Source organism: Rhipicephalus microplus, chromosome 5 (assembly GCF_043290135.1).
Source record: "Rhipicephalus microplus isolate Deutch F79 chromosome 5, USDA_Rmic, whole genome shotgun sequence".
Lineage (NCBI taxonomy): Eukaryota > Metazoa > Arthropoda > Arachnida > Ixodida > Ixodidae > Rhipicephalus > Rhipicephalus microplus.
In genome coordinates, this window is record NC_134704.1 from 160,104,027 (window position 1) to 160,129,488 (window position 25,462).

Below are 25,462 nucleotides of genomic sequence, written 5' to 3' on the forward strand. Positions count from 1 at the left end.
ACGCTTCTTGGCGCCAGCACTTGAGCATCTCTATAGCCATTTTCACTGTTCTTCCTACCAACATATTGTTCTGTACTTCATGTGCCCGCGGCAGTGAAGACGAACAGGCTTCTTTCCAACTAGAAATGTCGAAGGAGCGGAAAAGTTATAAGCGAGAAGGAAATTCCATGCTGCACATGTTCGATTGGTCACTTTTGCTCACCGAAAACGCTGCTGCTTTCGCCACTTCTACGTGCTTTTCGTCAACAACCAAAATAAGTGCAAGTCATCCTGTCTCTTATCCGAGCTCTTTCTATTGTATCACATATGAGCTACGCGTGCATGCCCAGTTAAAAAACAATTGGATCAATCGGAAAATTTTCACTTGGTTTCCATTGGTACTATTCGGGAATTAGTACACCATTGGGCCATTTGGACCAGTTGGGCCAATTGGTTGTATGCCAGTTGGGTAAATGGTTCAGTAGTGTATAACCAATTGGGCTGATTCATTGTATTTCTATTGGACCAATTGGTTATATTCCAATTGAGTCAAATGGTTTGTTCAGTACATAAAGAATTGGACCAATTGATTTTATGCCAAATGGTTCAAACGACGCAGTTAACACATTTGTCTGTAAAATTGCTCAACCTTGATTCTTTAGTAATGAAGCATGTCCAGCCAAGATCGATCCTAAAACTGTCCAGAACTTGCACGAATCTACGCTTGTATATTGCACGTCATTTAATTAGTTTTTTTTATAGGTCCAGGACCGGCTGATCCAGCAAACGTCACACGGTTTAGGTGGTGAAACTCGAAAATTCATTTGGGCACTTGCAGTAGGCGTTGTTGTAATGAGCAATGTGCTTGCACGTATCCTTGTACACCACCTGAAAGAAATTAAGATAATAATAATAATAATAATAATAATAATAATAATAATAATAATAATAATAATAATAATAATAATAATAATAATAATAATAATAATAATAATAATAATAATAATAATAATAATAATAATAATAATAATAATATTATTAATATTATTATTAATGTTTATTTTTCATTAATAGTTTGATGAAAGACAGCTGCAGGTAAAAGCTGCTCTTCAAAAGAGACAGCTTGAAAAAAGCCCACAGCCACCACTGAATCATCAAACAAATGGGCTCATCAAATGAATCATCAAATGAATAAGCAACGAATCATCAAACGTACGCAATTACAGCAAACGTATAGCTTTACCAAATAACCAGTGGCATTAACCAATTCGTGTTTAGCAGTACAACGTTAAAATTACCCTTAGCCCTGTCTGACATGCAGTCGCCGAGATAATGCTGTAGAAAAAATATGTAACGATGATGGCTCCCCGTTGCGGTGACTCATAACTTACTGGGCTTGACAAACTGACTCAAAAAAAAGAGGGGGGGGTTGACATTGTGTGCAGCGATCGCATTTCCATGTAGGTGAAATGCGACAATGAAGGCAACCGATTATTTTTCACTCAATACTTCACTGACTAGATGTCAAATAAATTCGCTTGCACATACATTTGAGCGCTTGCTGCAAAGATACTTGCATAAGCCTCAAGCATGACACAAAGGATGCTTACACTAACAAGCATGAGCGCGTGTCGCGCATTTCATTGCACAGTGCAGAAAGGTATGCAATGACACAATGCTTATTATAAAAAACAAAAATACTCGAGACCAACTTAGAAGTGTGGCAGCTTGGGCTAGTTGGTATGGCATGACGATAGTTATAGCGCGAGAACAAAACGACACTTGTCTTTCGTGTCCTTTTCTCTGTGTCGTCGTTTTGTTCTAGCGCTATAACTATCGTCGGGACCAACGTTTGCATGTACTGGAAATGTGTAAGTGAAATTCTTACATGCAAATATCGAGCTGAGAAAACCACGACGACCCTCGATTAACGCTGATGAAGTGATCACTGCATTGCACAACGAACAAAGCACCAAACAACTGCTCGAACATGCTCGTCTTGACTAGTGACACTTTCCATAAATAAAAGCGACCAACAATAAATGTCACATCTTAATGTCACCAAGGTTCTCGCACGATAGAGCATGCCGCACGCCCCATACCCACACGCAAACACGAAACATCCATGACTAGCCACGCTACGAAACTGCCAAAACTACGGCGTAATAATATTGTTGGACCATCACCTGCAACGTTGTTACTTGTAAATGAAAATGGGGCTAACTTTTAATGTATATTCACTTTATGAAATACCGTATTATTTTTCATTTGTATCGTATTTCATAAATAAAGATACGAGACTAGTGCTACGTACTAAGATATGGCTAAACCTGTTGTCCACGAAAATTCCGGCACTGCGGTGTTCGTGGCGACAGCGCGAAGTCACTGCACTCCGATCGTGGCAGATAACGAGTGCCTATTGAAAAAAAAAAACCCTTTGCACATGAAAGTATTTTACCATTATGCTTTAAACATTAGGTACTGGCGCAACGGCTCAATATGGCAAATAGATCTCGTGTAATTTGTGCACAAGTATGCCAAGTATGCGGAAACGTCGAATTAAAGTTCGCTTTCACCTAGCCATATTTTTTTGCAATCCGTTCTGTAAAATGGGTATCTATTCTCACACCATCAAAATTCATTTCCCCTACAGTGCCTCGCATGACAATCGCACATATATATATATATATATATATATATATATATATATATATATATATATATATATATATATATATATATATATATTTATATATATATATATATATATATATATATATATATATATATATATATATAAGAAAAGAAGTGTATACCTAAGGGCTCGTTTTTCCGTGTTTTTACACAATAATAACGAGATCTAACAGACATTGATGCCAAGAAAAGTATAGGGAAAGATATTAGACCAAATTGTAATGTAAATATGAAGATAAGTGGGTGAAAAGATAACTTGCCGAGGGCAGGATCCTGCCAACGATACGCCCAAGATACGCCTAAGTGGCCGGCACTTCATTCGTCGTGAAGCTCATCCAGGACCACTAAACGGAGATGGTTAGGCACGACTAGAAGTAGCTCAGGGCCATCTGGCTGGATGCTACGACGGTACAGCGTGCCATTTAGGAGAACGAACATGCGGACTGACACGTCGTTAGGGTCAGAATCCAGACGGCCAATGAATGACCGCAAGGAACGATCGTGATGCTGTTCGTCACCAATCTGACGAAACCTAGACATGACCATGACGCTGCAGAGGCCAGGCTCGCCGACATATTCATCTGGTTGTTCAACAGGGTAGCGGGACAAGCAATCGGCGTCCAGATGGAGGCGGATGAACTTGCAGGCAACTGAGTAGGAGTACTTCTGAAGACGCAACGCCCAACGACCAAGTCGTCCAGAAAGGTCCTTCAGTGAAGAAAGCCAACAGAGGGCACGATAATCTGTGATGACAAGGAATAGGTGGCCATACAAGTAAGGACAAAATTTCGAAACCGCCCAGACAAGGGCAACTCATTCTCGTTCTGTTATAGAGTAGTTACGCTCAGACTTTGAAAGGAGACGACTTGCGTGTGCAATTACACGATCAGTGCCCCGCTGAGTTTCGGCCAAAACTGCGCCGATGCTATGACCGCTAGCGTCTGTGTGCACTTATGTAGGAGCATCTGGGTCGAAATGTGCAAGTATCGGTGGTGTCCTTAGAACGCTGATTAGTCGAGAGAAAGTGTTAGCTTGAAGAGGACCTCAACAAAACGGGACGTTGTGTTTAAGAAGGTCTGTGAGTGGGCGTGCGAGTGCCACAAAGTCTTTCACGAATCGGCGAAAGTAAGAGCGTAGGCTCACGAAACTGCGAACATCATGGATAAAGCGCGGAACGAGAAAAATTGTTACTGCGCGTATTTTTGTCGGGTCTGGCCGTACTCCGGAAGCGTCAACAAGGTGGCTCAACACAGTAATTTGACGAAGACCAAAGTGGCACATCGATGAATTCATCTAGAGGCCGGCATGTCGGAATGTCGATAGAATGGTCGAAAGACGTTCAAGGTGTGTGGCGAAGGTGGGTGAGAAGATTATCACGTCATCTAAGTAACACAAGCAAATCGCCCATTTAAATCCTAGAAGCAGCGTGTCCATGATTCCCTCGAAGGTTGCTGGCGCGTTGCAGAGACCAAATGACATGACCCTGAATTGCTAAAAGCCGTCTGGGGTAACGAACGCAATTTCCTCACGGTCCAATTCGTCCACAGCAATTTGCCTGTAGCCAGATCGGATGTCGAGAGATGAAAAAAAGGTGGCGCCTAGAAGACAATCGAGTGCGTCGTCAATACGTGGAAGAAGACACACGTCTTTTTTGGTTATCTTGTTGAGGGGCCGATAATCAATACAGAAACACCAGGAGCCGTCTTTCTTCCTTACCAAGACCACTGGGGAGGCCCAAGGGCTTGACGATGGTTTGATGATGTCTTTCGATAGCATGTTGTCTACTTCCTTCTGAATGACTGTTCGTTCTGATGCGGACACGCGGCAAGGCCGACGGTAGATGGGCGAAGAATCACCGGTGTTGATTCGGTGCTTGACAATATTAGTCTGGCCCAAGGTATCATCAAAGATATAAAAACTTTCACCCTAGGAGGCCAAAACGCGGCAGAGAGCGTCAGCCTGATCAGGCGAAAGGTCTGGTCCAATCATATTTCGAAAGATGGCTTCGGCAGATGCGGGTAATCGTAAGACTTCGGCTTCATCCGGAACAGATACAGCGACAACGTTTATGTCATCATCTCTTATCGCAGTGAGTTGAGTAAACGACATCTGGTAGGGCAACACTTGAGGAATAAGGCCGAAATTTAGGATCAAAAGAAACATACAGTTGTCCACTGTGATGAGTGAAGAAAACGATAACAACGATGGAAGTGCGGGGCAAGGCGCGTGGGATTTTGAGCCAACTGTGCGCGTGAGGTCAGCCAATCAGCTGATGACCTGTGGTGGCCCATAGAGGTGCCGTACCACGATTGGGCCACGTGTGACCATTACGTGGCGGTTAGCTTTGTGGCTGGGGATGAGCCGAAGCAGCGGCAGACGGGAGACAGCGGGCCAAAGCGTCGGACGCAGGCAATCCAGGTTCCGGCCAGGGAATGCGGCTGTCCACGCTACTGCCGTCCAACTACCAGCTGGGGCGGCATTGCCGGCACGAGTACTGCATCTCTGGGCGTGGCCTGGCCTGCTGTTTTCTTCCTTGCCGAGGGCATCGCGGATCTCGGCGAGGCGTCTCCACGGTCAGCCGTTCAGCACAGCGATGAACGTGGCCTGGCTAATGGTCACGGTTGCGCCGAGCATCGCGTCTCGACGCAAGCTGTTCGCTGAACGGGCTGGCTCATTACACGCATAGAGCATCGCATCTCCGATGCGGGTTGACTGCTCAGTAGTCGCACCCACGCCCCCACTCCGCCAAGCGTCATCGTCACCACAGCGTCGCACATTGAGGCGCAACCCGCTTCCGATCGACTGTCAGCGCCTGCTGCCCTGCACCTCGGCGTTCGTCGGGCCCCCTATCTCATCGTGAGGTTTTGGAACTTTCCGCCTTGAACTCGTGTTCTGTAGTTTTATCATTCGATCAGACAGTTTTGTTACTTATTCGGCTTCACGGTTTTTCTGGTTCTGTGTTCTATGTTTTTCTTTCGTGCTCTGTCACAAACGTCGTGTGTGTTGTTACCGCGTTTTGTCAAAGTTCGTTTCTCCTCGCACGACACGCAAAACAAGCGTTGACGAACCTTGGCCTCGATAAAGAATATTTTTTATTACATCCGCTATGGTGGCGATGGTATGCGGCACTGTAACATTGCGCGTTAGTTGTGCGTCTGTTATTGGTGTGACGATGTAGTCCACGTCGGGAACTGGAGGGGTGGATGACAGACAGACGTATGTCACAGCTCAAGGCGGCAAACGAACGAATATGGCTGGCCCTAGTGGCTGACGGGCTTTTCACAGGCGTCAGAGAGCAGGAGAAGGTCCAGGCTGTGCGTGCCAGAAGAACAGTCATTTAAAGCCGAGTGTGCCGAGAGGAAATCAAGGCCTAGTATGAGGTCATAAAGCAACGTTCCAGAATGGCACATAGGACTACGTTGTGACGACCAGCAATGTTTACACGAGCAGTGCACATTCCTGCGAATTACACAGGGTGCCATCGGCAACACGTATGGCTTGAGTCGCAGAGGGCGTCATAATCTTCTGCAAATATCGCCGTAGATGTGCGGACATAATAGATTGGTGGGCACCTGTGTTAACAAGGGCAGTAACAGGAACATTGTCGACTTTTACTTTAATGAGGCTGTGGTGTGTGGGCAGCGTCAGTAGAGGGTTTCCGGGCGTCGTTGATATTGCAGCTTCACCTCCATAAGCTGCAATGTCTAGTTTTCCTGCTGCGATCGTCCAGAGAAGCTCGGCGAGAAAATCGCCGAGACGGCGGAGAGTGGGACTGGCGGCGTAGCGGCGACGGGGAGCGGGAGTAGCGGCTACCGGAAGAAGGGGCGTCAGTGGGGAGAGGCTTGTGAGGAGGCGGCGACTGAAAGGTTGACAGTGTAGCGGCTGGATGTCCAGAAGTGGTAGGGCGCATATAAGTAGGGTAGCTCTGACGTGGTAGGTTGGACCAGCGGCGACGGCAATAACGAGAAATGTGTCCAGGTTAATGACAGGAAAAGCAGATAGGCTGGTCGTCAGGGGTTCGCCATTGCGTAGGGTTCTGAAAGGGATGGAGGAGATCGGCGAGCGTTACCTGAGGGGTATGGGTGTACTTCAAAGTGAGTCACGGGACACGCTGACGGAAGACCGAGATTAGCGCACTCCTGCCTTACCACAGCTTGAATTAAGGCTATTGATGGGTGTGATGGGTCACTGGCTTGGGTTGTAAAAACCGGGTGTTGAATGTGTTCTTGGTAGACAGCTTCAAGCTCCCGACAAACAATTCGGGTTACGTGGTCATAAGTGGGTGGTTGGCGAGCAGCTTCACACGATGAAGTTGTGGCCGTGTTGGGCAGTCGTGTGAATATCTGCGTGATACGACGGCTCTTGGCGTGTTCGAACCGCCGGCACTCTTTCATGATTTCATCGATGGCGGTGACGTTAGTGTACACAAGCAGGTTGAATGCATCGTCGGCGATGCCTTTGAGCACATTCGATACGTTCTCAGGCTCGGGCATATGTTCATTACCTGGCGGCAAAGGGCGATGACGTCGTGAATATACGCGACGTAGGACGCGGTAGACGTCTGAGCCCGAGTTTCCAACTGGTGTCGCGGAGTTATCTATCGTGCAGCGGTGTTCATAAAAAGGTCACGGATCTTCTCCTTGGAAGTGTCCCAGCTGGCAATGTCGGCTTCGTGCGCCTTGAACCACACCCACGGAGGGCCATCAAGGTAAAAAAGCACGTTGGCAAGCATGAGTGTCGGGTCCCACATCAAGCTGGCGCTGATCCGTTCACACACGTTGAGCCACTTGTCAACGTCAAGGCCATCGTGTCCGGAAAATACGCCTAGATCACCACCAGGAGGTAGGACAACGTAGGTAGACGTCACAGAAGAAGCGGGTGGTGAAGACGATGTACCTTGAACCTGTGACATGATAAGCCCGTGATGATGTAGCCGTTGCGGAGCTTCGTGATGGGTACAGGGAAGGACCAGCATCTCCACCACAAATATTTTACGTAAAATAAGGCGGGATGTGACTATTTGCCAGTGTATGTAAACCGATAAAATCGGAGCGCGGCACACAGAGCGAGCAAACCAGTCCTCTCCGTCGTCTTCTAAAGAATGCTTCACCCTTCACGCGATAGCTACGTAGCCATATATAGCTGTTTACGCAAGTCGAAAGTGAATGAAGTCGAAGTTCTTGATTACTTAACTCTGTTAATTATTTGTAGGCGCAAACTTGTATTTAAAATGCCTGGCCTAATTGAAAACGATTGTTTCCATTTCGCAGTTTCTATTGAACCAAATAGTTCAGTTGGGTATTTTATTTTCTATTGCAAGTGAGCTTCCAATTGAGAGCTTCCAATTGTTTGAATGAATTTGTATTTGTATTGTATTGGTATTTTGTTATATATTGGTATATTGTATTTGTATTTGTATTGGTATTTTCAATTGGATCAAATGGTCCAGTTAGTGGGCCCATTCGGCCCAATTGGAATTGAGCACATGATATTGAACCATTTGGAAATTTCAAATGGTCTGGTTGGGAATACGATTGATGCAATGGGAAATCGCTATTACCATTTGGACCCATTCATATTTCTAATTGGTTCCAAATGTTTTTTCCAACTGGGTAACACAGTGATGAAATATTTTTGACGTATATTGGTCGTGTAAATACATAGGTGAAACCCAGAAAACAAAATAAGTTTTGCCGATTTGGTTAAAACGATTCACCTGTCCGCGACAATAGGTGCCCGGCGCTTCACCCTCTGCGCTACCATCACACGTGCTTAAAGGCTGACACTCCCTCAACGTTGATATCTCCCTCAACGTCTCTTGGTTTGCAAGGGTGGTGCTACCATCTAGGAGCAGATAAATGAAGTACAGCACTATGATACAAATGAGCTCTTACAGGAAACATTTCGGTATATCTTCAGGGCAGCGGAGGCTGTCTCCCAGATTTCCGCTTCCATTAAGCGCCAATAAAAATCATCGGTACTGCCTTTTGCTAGGCAAGTGAGTCGTACATCAATAAACAAAGCGCCGCGCAAAAAAATGCACGAGAAAAGAACGCTCCACTTCTTGTTCTCTTCTGGTTCATGTTTTTGTTGCACAGCGCAGTGTTTTAATTTTTCACCTTCCCCTCTCCCCATTTCCCACCGAGGCTATCGTTGGAAGAGTGATTCGATTCCACGTCTGCACAGATATGCGCCCTGTTTTTTGCGTCATGTCAGCACGTACTTCCGAGAGGCAAGCATAGTGAAGCTTCCACCTGCACCAGGTATGTTTCTCAGTCATCTACTGCTTTGAACGTGATGGCGATGACTGGGAAAACCTCAGCATTAAGCATTATAGAAGATACCGACGTAGACGAGCGAATGTCGCGCGGTGAGTTTTGGTGCAGATAAAGACACGCCACCAGGAAGTACGACGACTTTGTGCGTCCATGGCTCAGGCAACGAGCACTACCACTCGCCTGCCTGAAGTCCAGCGTGGCACTGCATGAATGAGCACATTCTGAAATTCTTGTGTGTAGGTTACCCAATTTGTAGAGAATTCAATACCTCGCCACTGCTCTTCTAAAACGACAAGGCTCTTCATGAGTGCCTGTCGTATACCACCGACGCCATCTGTGTGCGGAAGTCACCATTACATACCATGTCTGGGCTTTTAATAATTACTTAGAGTACCACAAAGAGAGAGAGAGAGAGCAAAAAGAAAAATTAGCAAGGGAAGGAGGTTAACCAGATGCTAGCATCTGGTATGCTACCCTTCACTGAGGTTGGGGAACAGGAAGTTGAAAGAGAGGGAGAGAGAAGAAAGTAAGAACAAAACACGGACACACACAGGCACATACGAAATCGATCCACTCAGAGTCACTCAAACAGGCCAGACATACCTGCAGAAGTTTTACCATAGTCATGAACTTTAGTTGTCAGGATGAAGACATGCGACCATGCAATAAAGTAGATGCGTTCATATCAAAGGGTTAAATATCAATCAAACATTCACAGACATCATACAAGCTTTCACTCGTGACCTAAAAACTAAAATCACGGCAAATCCACGGAGTGAATGATGACGAGTCAAGCGAAGCTTTTGATAGCTTTATCGGTAAACCGTGGATCATCTGTACATCCATCCATCTATCCATGTGTCGATCCGTTGGCCCGTCTGTCTGTCTGTCCGTCCGCTCATTCGTTCATCCATGTATCCACACGTGCCGAGTGAGTCATCGAACTAGGCGGTCACGTATGAGCTAGAAGGGACAGATCTACGGTTTTAAGAGCTTCGCCCCCCAAAAAGTAGAACTACCTCGGTGAAGACAGGTTTCACTCTCGTGCAATATATAAAGATTAACCATTATTTTTTATGTGGCAGTTTGTCTATCCTGATTGTCAACTAGTAATAATGCAGTTGTATCAACGTGCGACTAACTGCAGTTGGCGTACCACTCCTGCGGATAATGACACAGCAATACAAGCCGATTCCTGCTAGAGTATGACACTCTTTTGTGTCAAATTTGTTCGCGAAGTGTATTAGGGTGAAGCTTATTAAGCCATTGGTCGTGCGTCCTCGATGTATGTAGCAGTAATAGGTAGCCACTTCTCATTCAGTCCTGGAATTGTCCGCTGGATGGCGGTACTTGTATATGATGAATATATGATGAAAAGATGCGAAGTGGTGGTACTTAGAGTGTTCACTAAATGAATGGACGGACGGATGAACGGGTGGACAGACACGTGACAGACAGACAGACAGACAGACAGACAGACAGACAGACAGACAGACAGACAGACAGACCGACAGACAGACAGACAGACAGACAGATGAACGCTGACAACTAGTTGTGCCAAGCACTAACACCTATTTGTGCACGAGGTGGCTCGTGGTTTCACTAGTAAACTGACCTCCACGAACACTTTAGAGGAAGACTCGTTGCCCTCAAAACATGATTGCGTCTCAATTCTTCACCATTACAGGAATAATACAATAAGAAATTCCGCACCATATAAGAATCTAACAACTCTCAATCTACGGTGATACGCAGACTCTGCACATATACATCTAGCAACTTACACAGACTGCAGGAATTTCATGCGACCGCATACAGGAATATATGTCCGTGATGGGGTGCGGCACCAAATATGCCTCAGATCAAGCGGTAGTGGGCGCTATACCCATTGAAAATACATCACAAATTTAACAACACGCAGGAACAACGAATGGCAGTGCTGTCCTTACAAAATCAGCCTCGGCTGCTCAAACAAGAAGTGGTATTGGCAAAGGCCAGGGGATCCTTGTGATAGGGGATCCGACCATTTCCCGTGCACGGCCTTACGGGTTAGTTGTGTTCTCTCTCCTTTTCTCGCGGCATTGTGTAGGTGCGCACCAACAAGCGAAGCGTAGAAAGCGAGCGAGAATGCGTTGCGAACGATTTCCGGCTGCGTTATCAATTCCGCTCTTAAAGACGAAGTTAAAGCACGTTCCATGTGCATTGCTCGATTACCTTTTCAACGAATAACTTTACTTTCATCATTGCCTGCAGCACGCAGCCGCTACCTTAACAATTTACTCGGTTTGGCACTTCAGCCCTGTTTCTTTCTGCCCCACTCAAAAGATCCAACTTACGACAATTGTTTATTCCTGTATGCTTTTCTTTAGCTGAAGATTCGGTGTGAAAATTTTTCTAACTCCAACTCCTCATACACGCAGCTGTCAAGTGCAACAATAACCCAGTCATTCTGGAAGTGCTTGCGAGCCTTGGCATCGGCTTTGATTGCGCGAGCATCGCAGAAATCGAAACCATGATCTCGCTTGGCGTAGACCCATCTCGCATCATCTACGCTCACCCGCAAAAGCACGTCACCTACCTTCGCCGTGCCTGGAAGCAGGGAGTCGATCTCATGACCTTCGACTGCCGCAATGAACTTTACAAGGTAAAGATGGTGAAACTGAATGTACTACAGTAATTGTTGTGCTTGTTGAGCCTGGTACCTGCAAATGTCGTGGACGACTTACTCCGCCGTATTATACAAAACCAAGAATGCAAGACAACTTGCCGGCTTCGCATGAGTGCCGGTGGTGTGTACGTACTGCATTTTTATTGCGAGGTATTGAAATAATATAGTTTAACACTTCCACTTTGTAAGTATTGCTTGAATAACAAAGATGTCAATTATTGAGTTCTAAGCCATCTGCTCAAACGGCGTTGTAATACCAGCATTTGCTTCGTGCTGAAGTTTGCTGTGAACCTGCCAGCATGGTTAGGTGTTTACGATGCTCAACTGCTAGTCCGTAGGTCGCGGGACCGAATCCTGGCCACGGCGGCCACATTTTCAATGGTGGCGAAATTGCAAGAGACAAATTTATTTCGATTCAGGTGCACGTAAGACAACCCCTGGTGGCCGAAGCTTACAGAGTCTTCCACTACGGCGTTCCACACTCCTATTGCGGTTCTGGAACGTCAAGGTTTGACTACAAATTCCTACTTAGTCACAGTTTCCTGATTAATCAAATTATAAGGTATTGGAACTCTCGCGCTCCGTTGGTTCAATGCTTCCAAGAGAACGTTGAAGGTTGGACGGCTGCTTCCGTTTATCGCCGCATTATATAGGGCTTCGCCATGTATAGTGTTACGCGGAAAATAACAGTTGTCAGTCCGCAGCCACAACGCAGCTCCCCGACAACGTCCACTTTTTCACTCTCAGTCTGAGGCACCTTACTTAAGTATGCCCCACTATGCCCTCTTTCAGTCAGACGAAATCACGTAACACGACCCCCAGCGGCAAAAGCGCCGACCCGGCGAGTTTACGGGGCCACAGCCGGAGCAGTGTGGTAACGCTTGAGCCTTGATACGTGGACGATGTCCCTTGACAGCAGAGCGGAAGAGGTTGATGGATTATCAGGGACAATTTCATATGTAGTGTCGGTCACTCGTCTAAGCACGCGGTATGGGCCTGTGAAACGAGAGAGAAGTTTTTCTGAAAGGCCTGCATGTTGTGTAGGGGACCAAAGAAGAACGAGGGAACCAGTTGGAAAGTGTTCGTCGCGATGCCGCTCGTCGTAACGATGCTTCTGCGAGTCTTGGGACGCCATTAAACTGCTGCGGGCAAGCTGACGAGCGTGGTAAGCTCGGGTAATAGCGTCGTGTGCATATTCAGAAGTAGACTGCGCAGCGGCTGGCAGGAAGGTATTCAACGGCAATGTTGGTTCGCGTCCAAACAGAAGGTAAAATGGCGAGTACCCGGCAGTGTCATGCCGGGAGAAATTGTATGCGAACGTCACGTAGGGTAGTGCAAGGTCCCAATCACGAGGGTCGGCCGAGACGTATTTCGATAGCATGTCTGTCAGGGCGTGGTTTAAACGTTCTGTAAGCCCGTTTGTCGAGGGGTGGTACGATGTCGTGAGCTTATGTTGGGTACAGCAGGAACGCAGGATATCGTCAACCACTTTCGAAAGGAACGTACGGCCTCGGTCTGTCAGCAGTTGACGAGGGGCTCCATGCACTAAAATGAGATCGCCTAGTAGAAAATCAGCGGCGTCTGTAGCGCAGCTTGTTGGCATTGCTCGCGTAACTGCATAACGGGTCGCGTAATCCGTAGCCACCGCGACCCACTTGTTTCCGGAGGCGGAAGTTGGGAAGGGACCGAGAAGGTCCAAACCAACACGGAAGAATGGCTCCGATGGGATGTCGATGGGCTGAAGATATCCGGAAGGTAGTCCCGACGGCTTTTTGCGACGCTGGCAAATTTCAAAAGCGCTGACATAGCGACGTACAGAGCGTGAAAGGCCAGGCCAGTAGAAGCGGCGGCGCACACGGTCATATGTGCGAGAGACACCAAGGTGACCCTCGGTTGGCGCGTCATGGAGCTCGCGTAGGACTGTGGAACGCAGGTGCTTTGGTATGACCAGAAGTAGGTTGGGACCACTGGGCGATGAATTACGCCGATATAAGGTGTGGTCCTTTAAGGTAAACTTGCGAACAGAAGCGTCTTGCGGTGAAGATTCGACCTGTTGTATTAGGTGGCTGATACCCGGATTGCGACGCTGCTCGTCCCCGAGATGAAGCAGCTGGGAGATGGAAAGGACGCAGCCCACAGAATCAGTGCTCGTAGGATCACAGTCGGCCACAGGGTAGCGTGACAGACAATCCACAACTTTGTGCAGTTTTCCTGATTTGTACACTACGGTGTAAGAATACTCCTGGAGGCGGAGTGCCCAGCGCGCGAGACGACCTGTGGGATCTTTGAGGGAGGCGAGCCAGCAGAGAGCGTGGTGGTCGGTAAGAAGTATAAATGGTCGGCCGTATAAGTAAGGGCAAGATTTCGCGACTGCCTACGCCAGCGCTAGGCATTCGCGCTGTGTGATGGAATAATCACGCTCCGAGGTGGACAGCAGCCTGCTGGCATAAGCTATCACGCGATGCTGCGCACGTTGTCGCTGAGCCAACACAGCGCCTATTCCGTAACCGCTGGCATCGGTGCGCACTTCGGTCGGTGCCGTAGGGTCGAAGTGAGCCAGCACAGGAGAAGAAGTGAGCAAAGTGGTCATGTCGGAAAATGATGCTGCTTGCGAGGGACCCCAGGTAAACGTCTCATCTGGTTTGAGTAAATCTGTTAGGAGCCGAGCGATTTCCGCGAAGTTCTTGATGAACCGCCGAAAATAGGAGCAGAACCCCACAAAGCTGCGGACATCTTTGGCGGTTTTCGGCACAGGAAAGTCCTTCACAGCTCGAACTTTTTCTGGGTCAGGCTGTACGCCGTAAGCGTCAACAATATGTCCAAGTATTGTAATGCGACGGCGACCAAACCGGCACTTTGATGAATTCAGCTGAAGGCCGGCGAGACGGAATACATCAAGAATTTTCGACAGTCTCTCAAGGTGCGCTTCAAAAGTGGGAGCAAACACAATCACGTCATCCAGATAACAAAGACACGTAGACCACTTGAATCCATGGAGCAGGGAGTCCATCATTCGTTCAAAGGTGGCGGGGGCATTACATAAGCCGAAAGGCATGACTTTGAATTGGTAGAGGCCATCGGGTGTTACAAAAGCCGTCTTCTCTCGGTCCATGCGGTCCACGGCAATCTGCTAATAACCAGAACGAAGATTAATGGAAGAAAAGTAAGCGGTACCATGGAGGCAATCAAGGGCGTCATCAATGCGGGGCAGAGAGTATGCGTTTTTCTTGGTGATGTTGTTATGGTGGCGATAGTCCACACAAAATTGCCACGACCCGTCCTTCTTTTTAACTAATACCACCGGGGATGGCCAGGGACTGGAGGATGGTTCAATAATGTCCTTCACTCGCATCTTGTTCACCTCCTTCTGAATTATGCTCCGCTCAAAAGCAGACACTCTGTAGGGACGGCAGTGAACAGGGTTGGCATCACCTGTGTGTATGCGATGCTGGACAAAGGACGTCTGCCCAAGAGGTCGGTCACCAAAATCGAAAATATCCTAGTAGGCCTCGAGAAGATGTTGTAGGGCTTCAACTTGCGGAGGCGGAAGATCAGTGGCGATCATGTCTACAATTTGACGGCTGCCCGAATGTGTTGCGAGTGATGTGCGCTGCGGTAAAACAAGTGTGTCTAAGGCAAGCACTTCAATTTCTGAATCGAGCAACGGACACAGGTGGGCCACAGAAATGCCTCGTGGAAGCACATGATTCATGTAGCCGAAATTGACAAGAGGTAGACAAGTTTTGTTATCTGTGATGCTGAGCACCGTATAGGGCACTGCAACATTGTGCGCAAGTAGTACGTCTGTGAGAGGCGTAGCGTAATAGTCACCGTCGGGCACAGCTGGTGAGCACAGAAAATCGACGTACGTCCCAGTTTTGGAGGGCAGGCGAACAAAATCGCTGCATTGTAATCGGCATGTAGTTTGGTACGGGGCGGCACTCATTTGTGGCAGTTCAAGGCGGAGCACACCCGCGGAGCAATCAATCAGGGCAGAATTGGCGGCAAGCAAATCGAGGCCTAGTATGAGGTCGTGGGGACATGTTGCAAGCACGGTAAAAAGGACGACCACTTGATGACCGGCTACAGTAAGTTGAGCTGTGCACATACCGACGACAGGGACTTTTGCACCATCTGCAACTTGGACGACACTGGTCAAGGGGGGCGTGAGGACCTTCTTCATGCGACGACGAAAACGCGAACTCATAATACAGACGTGAGCGCCCGTATCTATCAAAGCTTCAACAGGTGTGCCATCAGCATATACTTCTAGGGTGTTTCGGTTCAAACGTAAGGGCAACAGAGGATTTTTGGGTAAGGTTGACAGGGCAGCTTCACCTCCAGAAGCTGCGCAGCTTAGTTTTCCGGGAACATGCGGCGGTTGAACGATGGCGAGCGAGAGCGGCGACGCGTGTTTGAACGAGAAGGGCGGCTTTGAGGCGGTGGCGACGACGGGGCAAGGTGGCCGTAGTCCTCAGGGGCAGTAAATGCTGTAGACTCCGTGCGGGTCGGATAACGGTGGTTTGGTGGACGGAATGAGTTACTGTAAGCGGGGTACGAGCCAGAAGACATAGATGGCCATTGGCTGTGGCAGTAACGAGCGATGTGTCCTGCGCGACCACGGCGAAAGCAGATTGGCTTATCATCAGCTGTTCGCCATTCAGACGGGTTCCTGGTTCGAATAGAGTACGGATGGCGACGTCTCATGTCCACAGAAGATGTTGAGGGACCAGTATTATCCAGTGTAGATGCAGTGGACAGGATGCCAAGGTTAGCGAATTCCTGGCGGACAACAGCCTGGATCAAGGCGACAGCTGGCGTTGAGGCGTCGGGCAACGTCGGTTTGTTGGCAGCCGGGTAAGCGGCCTCGAGTTCACGTCGGAGATGCGCGTCACGTCTTCGGTTGTAGACGGATGACAAGGAGTGGCTTCGCAAGACGACGTTGCCGTGGTGTTGGGTAGGCGCTGAAACTGCTGCAAAATCCGTCGACTCTTCACCTGCCCGAGACGGTGGCACTCTTTGATCACGGCGTCGATGGTCGTTACGTTGGTAAATACAAGCAGGCTGAACGCATCGTCGGCGATTCCTTTTAAAACGTGCGAAATCTTGTCGGCCTCAGTCATGTTGGGATCGGCTCTTTGACACAACGCTAAGACGTCTTGAATATAAGTCAAGTAGGGCTCAGTGGACGTCTGTGTACGTACAGTCAATTGCTTTCGGACATCAAGCTGTGGACCAAACGGGTTTTCAAAAAGGTCGCGGAGCTGTTGTTTAAACATTTCCCAGCTTGCGATTTCGTGCTCGTGGGTCTCAAACCAGATGCGAAAGGTCTTGTCAAGATAGAAAATGACATTCGCAAGCATAACGGTTGGGTCCCAGCCATATTGCTTGCTGATGCGCTCGTACATGCTAAGCCACTTGTCCACATTCGCGTTGTCCTCTCCAGTAAAGGTACCGGGATCACGGGGTTGCGTTAGGGCGACGTACCGGGTTGCTGTCGTTGCTGAGGTAGGTGGCGAAGCCGTATCCTCACCCGGAGCCATGGTAGCAGACTTAAGGAGGCGTCCACTGCGTAGCTCCGTTGTCAGAAGAGCAGCCAGCACTTCCACCAAAATGTTACGTGGAAATTAACAGTTGTCAGTCCGCAGCCACAACGCAGCTCACCGACAACGTCCACTTCTTCACTCTCAGTCTGAGGCACCTTACTTGGATATGCCCCACTATGCCCTTTTTCAGTCAGACGAAATCACGCAACAATGGGACAGCTTGATACGCTTTACTCCTTGAGTGGCAGTGACTTGAGCTTAGTCATCTACAGACGCAACAGTGTTGTCTCGAGTGTCCGGGAGCATAAGTTTAACGTTGTGCGGGCTGCAGTCCGAGGATTGATTTGAGCAGAGCTAGGATATGGCCTGGTTGTTGGTGGTTCATGATTTTTTTGTGCTTCAGATTGCGACACGAGGGTGAGGCAGAGAGTCTTGCAAACATTTTCTTTGTAGTCTCCGTTTCGTCTTCGTCTCGTTCTCCTAAGCGCAACAATAAAATCATGATTCATTAGTAATTATTGGGGTTGAACGTCCCAAAACCATGGTATGATTTTGAGAGACGCCGTTGTAGAGGGCTCCGGAAATTTACTCAACGCGCACCTGACCTCGAGCATTTTCTGCTCCTTCGAACATGCGGTCGCGCCACGCTGCGAACCGATTCCGCGACCTGCGGGCCAGCAGGCGAGCACACTAGACAACCCCGGTGGGTTGAAGGGTCATGAAACATTGAGTACAAGTTGAGATAAGTCCATGTATTTGTAAATAATAGGCCGTTTACTAGGTTTGCGTGCTTTCCTAAATTGGCAGAATTTGTCATTACAAGTTGCTTGTTCGTTTTCGGCCAACAGATAAAAGAGCACTACCCAAGCGCACGCCTAGTGTTGAGATTAAAGGTGGAAAACAAGAATGCTTGGTTTCGCCTGGGCGACAAGTTTGGCTGCTCTGAGGGTCAGGCTGTCGAGCTGCTCCATCTGGCCAAGGCCCTCAATATGGCAGTTGTGGGCATATGGTGAGGACAACACTTCCTGTTTAAAACCTGCACTATGATTTCTACTGAACCTTGTGGCGCAGTTACGTGCCCAGCGTGCATTTTGTGAAGGCTAGCAGAACGGAGACCAGAGAGTTATACTTCACTGATATTGAAATTGACAGTGATAGCATTTGCGGTTGAACACGGCAAAAATAATCAATGAACAAGTAAACATGGAGCGTTCAAAAATTACAATATACATACTCGCCCATAACTCACGATTTTTTACCTGGCTTTCATACATAGTTCGGTGCGCATTTACGTCATTTGTATGATTCTAATATTCAAAGGGTTGGAATGAGAAGTACTCGAGTCGACTGCATGTAAGGGTATAATCTGTAAATATTCGTTGTAACGACAAGCACTGTTTTTTTTTTCAGTTACAGTAGTAGGGTATCGGAAGTTATTAGTAACATGACAAATTTATGACAAGAATTTTGATCGCACCCTTTAAGTTTCGCCCATGCAAAATCTCTGACTTCGCAATATCATGCATTACAGAATGTAAAAAGCGCCCATTTTACAGAAGGGCAAAAGGAAAAGGCACGAACAAGCGCGTATTTTCAAGTGGCATTCTTATTGCACATGAAACCTACATGTGTTTTCGGAAATCATGTTAGGGTTTATTGTTACTTTTCACCCAACTTTACATAACAGGTGCACTTTTCGTCTGCAATGAAATTCGTCAATATACTGTTCTTTTTGTTTACCTGACATGTGCACTACGTAGGCTTCTCTCAGGCGCGCTAACGTTTGCGAGTGACGTCACTAGTCAGATACTCGTCCGATACGTATACAGCACTCCTAGTGCGAGCTAAATAAAACGCAAATAAGTAAATGAGTAGTACCTTTAGTTGAAGTAGTCCTATGTGTCATGGTCAAGATGACTTCTAATTTTAACCCTTGGAATGGCAGCTTTCACGTCGGAGGAGGCAACGAGGATGCTAGTGCTTTTGCGTCAGCGATCGCAGCAGCGAGGCGAACTTTCGACGTTGGCCGAGATTTGGGTTTTGATATTACATTGCTGGACATCGGCGGCGGCTTTCCAAGGGAGCCGGGATGTCACCCACTTTTCATAAAGGCAAGTTGCTGATTTTCGAACAAGCGGCTGGTGTCACCCAACTCATGCTTGCTGTTTTTCACGAGAACCGAGGAGGGTTACCAACCATCTCGCATCTTGCGGGACTGTCCCAACTTTTCATACAGCGTCCCAAAACCCACGCAATCCTTTTCGGACAGCTATATGTACTGAATTTGTTCCGGGCCATCCAGCTACATATCGTTGAGTTATCCAAGGCACGCCCACCAATGTACGTCATGCTATGGAAAAGGAAGTGCGCATGAATCGCGTGCACAAAGCAATGTTGCGATTGATATCGGTTGCTACGATGAGCTTTAGCAACTTCGTCGTGAAGTACGATGACGTTGGCGGCAATATTCTGAAACAAAAGGAAGTGTTACGAACAGCGTGTAGCCAGCTGAATTACCTCTGCAAAAGGTGACAACAGAAAAAAAACAGGAATTTATCTTAAAATTACCGCCATAAGGAATACTAAATTCGCTGGCCCTATGTTAATGTACCCCTCCTCCCCAGAGCGTCGCCATTTTCTTCATTGAAGTGTAGGTCACACTAAAAAAGAAACTATGTGGAACTGCATTGGGAAACAACAAAAAAGCGAACGATGATCAGTGGGGCGAAGCTGCAATGCTTATTGGTAAAACCGGACACATTCGCCCACACAGCATACAAAGGTTCCTTACCCTGTTATAGGGTTGATCGATTACACACGATGTTTATTACCTACGTATAAATGAAATTATATACACCTAATACACACGAGATGTAATCAATTACATTGTGATTAAAATTATATACAAAGATTACATAATGGTTATACAGCTGTGGGAAGGATTTTATTTTGAACAATACAGCTTAGTGGTTCGTGGAGTACGGGGAAAGAGAATGTTGTATGAGAGTTTGTAGCTTTGGCACGGTGGGAGACGCTAGGAAGCGCCGATTCATGCGGTCGTCTAAACATCGGCTCCTGCTTGTTCACCGTTTTTTTCTGTGAAAGTTAGCTATGTGTTTGATGCCTTTTGCTTCAGTCGACGCCTGAAGTCTTGAGGACCACGTAGAAGCAATTTTGTCACGGTGGGTGGATCTTTTACCGAGTTTTGAAGGACTTTCTTGCTCGACCACGCCGTGGGTTGCTAGGCCTAAGGTTAGGCTTAGCTAAGCTTAACGCTAGGCTTAGCGCGTTTGAACTATCAAGTTGGCTATGCAACTCACTGTGCAAGGAGAGGACATTTCTCTCGAAGAATTGCAGTGTCCTGGGTGGACAACGGCGCTTTTTAAGCGTAAGTCAACTAAAGCACCCGTGATGGGCGCTGAAGTTCAAGGCCCACCATACGACAAGAACGCTGGCACCCAATCTCCAGCCAACGTGAAGAAACGCCTCGCTAACGCATCAAGGCTGCCTCATCTACCAAGGGAGCATTTTCGAATCATTGTTAGCCCTCGGGGAGGTCTCAACGTTAAGAATACTAGCAACGTCCGGATTTATCAAGCCCTCACGACAGCGGCGCGTCTCTCCGCTGCGGATATTACAGAAGACATCATTTGTTCTAACGCTATGCAGAACATTGTTGTGATTAGTACGCCATCACAAGCCAACGCCAAGGCCTATGCAAGTCTAGAGGCCATCACCATTAATAACGCAAGATACGAGGTTAGCTCTTACATTGCTGCGCCCGACAACACATGCAAAGGCATGATCAGAAACATTGATATGGAAATACACGAGGAAGAGCTCAGAAGACTTCTTATTTAGCCGAGGAATCACACTGTTCTCGAAGTGTGGCGAATCAAGAATTCTACCACAGTCGTTATCTTCTTCGAAGGACTTCGAGTCCCAAATTACGTCATGTGTGGTCCCAGCACAGTCAAGTGCACCCTCTACCGACGGCAGACGGATGTCTGCTATACCTGTGGTAGACTCGGCCACAGAGCCGACGTGTGCCCCACTCCAGGAAATGTTATTTATCGAGGTTGCGGAATGACCTCCTCTGGCGACCAGCACGTTTGCTCACTGAAGTGTGCCTTCTGTGGAGGGCCTCATCCAACGGCCGACAGAACCTGTACACAAAGATTCGAGATACCTTACATCGTCAGACAGCGCAGAAGACAGAGTTGCGACTTTGACAAGGACTTCCCACTGATACATCACCTGTCCGAACCAGCCAAGAAGTCCAGGTTCCAGTCCAGAAGCTCGAGGGGGCACTCCTGATACAGGAGTGGTCCCCGATCCACAAGTCGTTCCCAGTCCCGCAGCTGTTCCCGATCACGGGGCCTGGCCGCCAGCATTCAGGTGCCTGCTGCCACAGTGACCGAGTGGGCTGGCCGCGTCAAAGGATCCCAGAAACAGATAACGGGCGGCATACTGCCAGAGCAGAACAATGACAGAATTAATCAGCTGGAAAGGGAGAACGCTGGACTAAAGGAGGCGATCGTGCAACTTAGAGTCGAGGTAGTTGCACTTAAGAATGCTAATAACGCTAATAGTGGGGCTCCACAACTTCTTCATATCACTAGACTCGAAATGCCTGTTGAAACGCCTATGAAAACGCCCGTGGAAACACCTATGGAAACGGCCATGGTAATGCCCGTAGAAAAACCCGCGGAGATGCCCGTTGAAACACCCATGAAAGTGCAGTGTACTGTTCCTCCAGCCAAAAAGAGGGCTTTGACGAGTCTCACGTTTGATGAGGAACTGAATAGCTTTAAAACAGAGATCAGAGACATGTTCTAGTCGCTTAGCCAAACAGTCGCATTGGTTCATGTTAAGGTCGATACCTTGGCGGACAAGTTCAGCGCACTGGATGCCAAGGTCAATACGTTGGACACTAACTTCTGTGCGTTGGACGCTAAAGCCAACGCGCTCGAACGCAGGCACATATCTTTCGAGCCTAACCTTGGCGCGTCTGCCTAAAGAGTTCAGGATTTGTCAGTGGAACTGCTGTGGGTCTACCCGCAAGAAGGCAGTTCTTCAGCAGTTCATGAGACGCTTTCGGAGTCTGTCATTCTGCCGGGTTCCACATCTCGCACTCTTTTCGGAGACAGACGAAAGGGCGTTTTCACGCTCGTATCTAAGGAATACATCTATATCTCGCAGGATCTTTCTATGAACAGTAGTAAAGTGAAACACTCATTGGTCGAAATTATTCCGTGGGGTCATTTAAAGAGTAGCGTTCTCATCCTGCATGTTTAGAGTTCACCAAATGACTCGAAACAAAGTTTTGAGGCACTCTTGAGTAGGGCTACCCCCAGAACCGGTATCTCTCCGTTTGTAGTGGCGGGTGATTTCAGTGCTCCTCATCTGGGTTGGGGTTATCGGCGGTCATCCCGTGAAGGCGAGAATTTGTGGCAAGCAGCGGCGAACTTGAACCCCACCCTGGCCACGGACCCAGCATTTCCGACCAGGATGGGTAACTCCTGCACGAGGGACACCACGCCGGATCTTACCTTTGTTAAAAATAGTGAATCTGCTACTTGGCACAACTTGCACGTGGATCTGGGTAGTGACCATAATGTCTTAGCAACCCATATCAGTGTAAAGGTCAAACCCATAAGAGAGTTTAGTTTCACACGTTGGGTTTACTTCCTGCATATTAGAAAAAAACGCGCGCAAGCTGAACACTCGACCCCCAGCCTGGATCAATGGGCCAAACAGCTCAAGGGAGACGTTGGTGAGGCGACAAAAAAGATACACACAGATTTGGAAACGGATAGGATGAACAGCCGCCTTGCGCACCTCCTTGAGGCCAAGAAATCATTACTGAATAGGTGGAAGGGGCAGAGGCTCAATCGTCGGCTCCGCAAGAAAATTGCAGAACTTAACCAAACCATCGAGGATCACTGCCAGACCTTCTCTAGGCAGCAGTGCGATGAGGTGTGCAATTCTGTGTATGGCCAATTGAGAATAGGAGGGAAATAGAATTTGCTAAAGCACCTTTTGCACGAGTCGAATTCCAAGAGTAATCAAAGGCAAGCCATTGCTAAACTGATACATGCGGCAAGACAGTCTTATTCTGAAGACGCTATACTGTATGGTTTCGCTCACAGGTACTTACCTAGTGGCTCCTCGAGCTGTTCAGACTAACCGTCTTACACTGGACCCCCTTGCACTGAGCTCGGAGAGCCCTTTACCACCAGCGACAATTGGGAAGTTCTTCAAAACTTTAATGGATGGTCGACTCCGGGGCCAGATGGCATCTTGAACAAGGCCCTCAGGAATCTGGAAGACGAATCCATCAATTTCTTTACCTATGAGATCAATCGCTTATGGAGAGAAGGTTTTGTCCCAGACTTTGGGAAAATGGCATCGGTTGTCTTAATTCCCAAGCTGAGGCAACTTCCAGGTTTAGGCAATCTAAGGCCCATATCGCTAACGTCCTGTGTCGGCAAAGTGGCGGAGCACGTCGTTTACAACCGTGTTAAGTACAATGAGAAGAAAGGTCTTTTTCCTTACAACATGGTTGGGTTTCGTCCGTCTTTGTCCGCACAGGACACAATGAAGCTGCTGAAACATCAAATCATAGACGTGAACACAAGGGGCGTAAAAGGCATCCTGGGTCTTGACTTGGAAAAAGCGTTTGACAACATGTCTCACGCGCACATCTTAAACTCCATTTCAGACTTTGGACTAGGCGAAGCCTTCCACAGATACGTCAGCTCCTTTCTCGGATCCAGGAAAGCCACGCTCAATATTGGAGACCTCAAGTCCTCTCCCATAGCACTGGGCCCTAAAGGCACGCCGCAAGGAGCGGTGATATCTCCGCTTCTCTTTAACATCGATATATGCAAGTTGTCTACACTGCTATCTAACGTGAAGGGCATTAACTATACGCTTTACGCTGATGATTTTCCCATCTGGTGTCCCGGAGGTAGCGAAGGGAAGTCAAGACTGCACTCCAGGAAGCCATCGATCAAACTGAGCTTTTGTTTGCTGGCACAGGGCTGAGGTGCTCCTCGAGTAAATCGGAGCTGCTTTTATACAGGCCCAATAGAAAAGGAGCCAGGCCAAAAAACTGGAAGCCTTTATCAGAGGTAGACATTGTACTTCACACCGGAAGTGGCGCCCCCATTCCGAGAGTGGGTGCTATTAGAGTACTGGGCATGATGATAGAGTCGCACGGGTACAACGGACAAACCATCGCTAAGATTTCAACCAAGACCGAGAACATGCTCAGGTTGATTAATAGGGTTTTGAACAGAAGGGGGGGGGGACTCAGAGAAGAAAATCTACTGGGACTTTTTCATGCATTCCTCATGAGCCACATAACATACGTTGCTGCCATGCACTCTAGGTATGGATTCGAAAAGAAGAAGCTGGAAACTCTTGTCAGAAAAAGTGTAAAGAGGGTGTTGGGAATCCCCGTGCGAACAAGCACTGAATGGCTTATGCAGCTAGGAGTTCATAACACCCCAGAGGAGATCATTGAAGCCCAAGAGACTGCAAAGCTAATGCGCCTGTCGTCTACGCCGGCTGCTAGGAAGATTCTGTCCGTCCTAGGCCTCAGTCCGGCGCTCGTATAGGATCACCGTCTTCAACTACCAGATGAACAGTGTACTGCCATCCAGATTTCTCCGTTTCCGCGAAACGTTCATCCTGAGTACAACGTAGGAAGGTGGCGGGCTATCGCCATCACACTTCTGAAGAACATCAGGAACGATCCTTATTCAGTTTGTTTTGTCGATGCCACTCAGTACGGTGGCTCAGCTAGGTTTTCTGTTATTTTAGTCACTCATATAGGCTCTACTAATAATGCTGCGTCAGTTAGGGACTCCAATTCCTTAAGAGCCGAACAGTTGGCTGTAGCCCTTGCTCTTTTGGATGACAGTAGGTCGCAAACCTTCACCGACTCAAGGTCAGTGGTCAAGGCTTTCGCCTTTGGTCCCATCTGTGCTGAAATATTTAAACTACTTGAAAATAGGACACTTTCTCCAAATACCATTACCGGGTTCCCTGCACATCTCGAATCCCCTACTGGACTCTCATGTACACCTGAATGACACTGCTCACTCCCGGGTTCGCGCTAACCCTCCGCGCTGGGGAGGACGTAGGTCCACAGGTTGGCAGCGAGATGTTCAGGGACGCTTTAATTACATTCAGTGAAGTGGCTAAACACTACCAGTTGAGTAGGCGGTCATTTGCTCCACCACACAACAAGTTGTCTAGACCTCAAGCAATCACGTTTAGAATGCTCC

General features: G+C 47.9%; 1 protein-coding gene and 1 long non-coding RNA gene across 2 annotated transcripts in view; one reads left to right on the plus strand and one right to left on the minus strand.

Moving 5' to 3' along the window:
* Positions 1-25,462, plus strand: part of LOC119173666 (ornithine decarboxylase-like) — a 50,236-nt gene that overhangs the window by 13,796 nt on the left and 10,978 nt on the right. The window contains exons 3-5 of the mRNA XM_075894447.1: positions 11,372-11,595; positions 18,014-18,174; positions 19,111-19,276. Coding sequence (XP_075750562.1) covers positions 11,372-11,595; positions 18,014-18,174; positions 19,111-19,276 — 551 coding nt within the window. The remainder of the gene's footprint in view (positions 1-11,371; positions 11,596-18,013; positions 18,175-19,110; positions 19,277-25,462) is intronic.
* On the minus strand, positions 699-19,169 carry LOC142817426 (uncharacterized). Its single transcript, XR_012895227.1, has 2 exons — positions 19,044-19,169; positions 699-867 (listed from the first exon to the last, which is right to left on the minus strand). It is a non-coding gene; the product is annotated as an uncharacterized LOC142817426 (long non-coding RNA).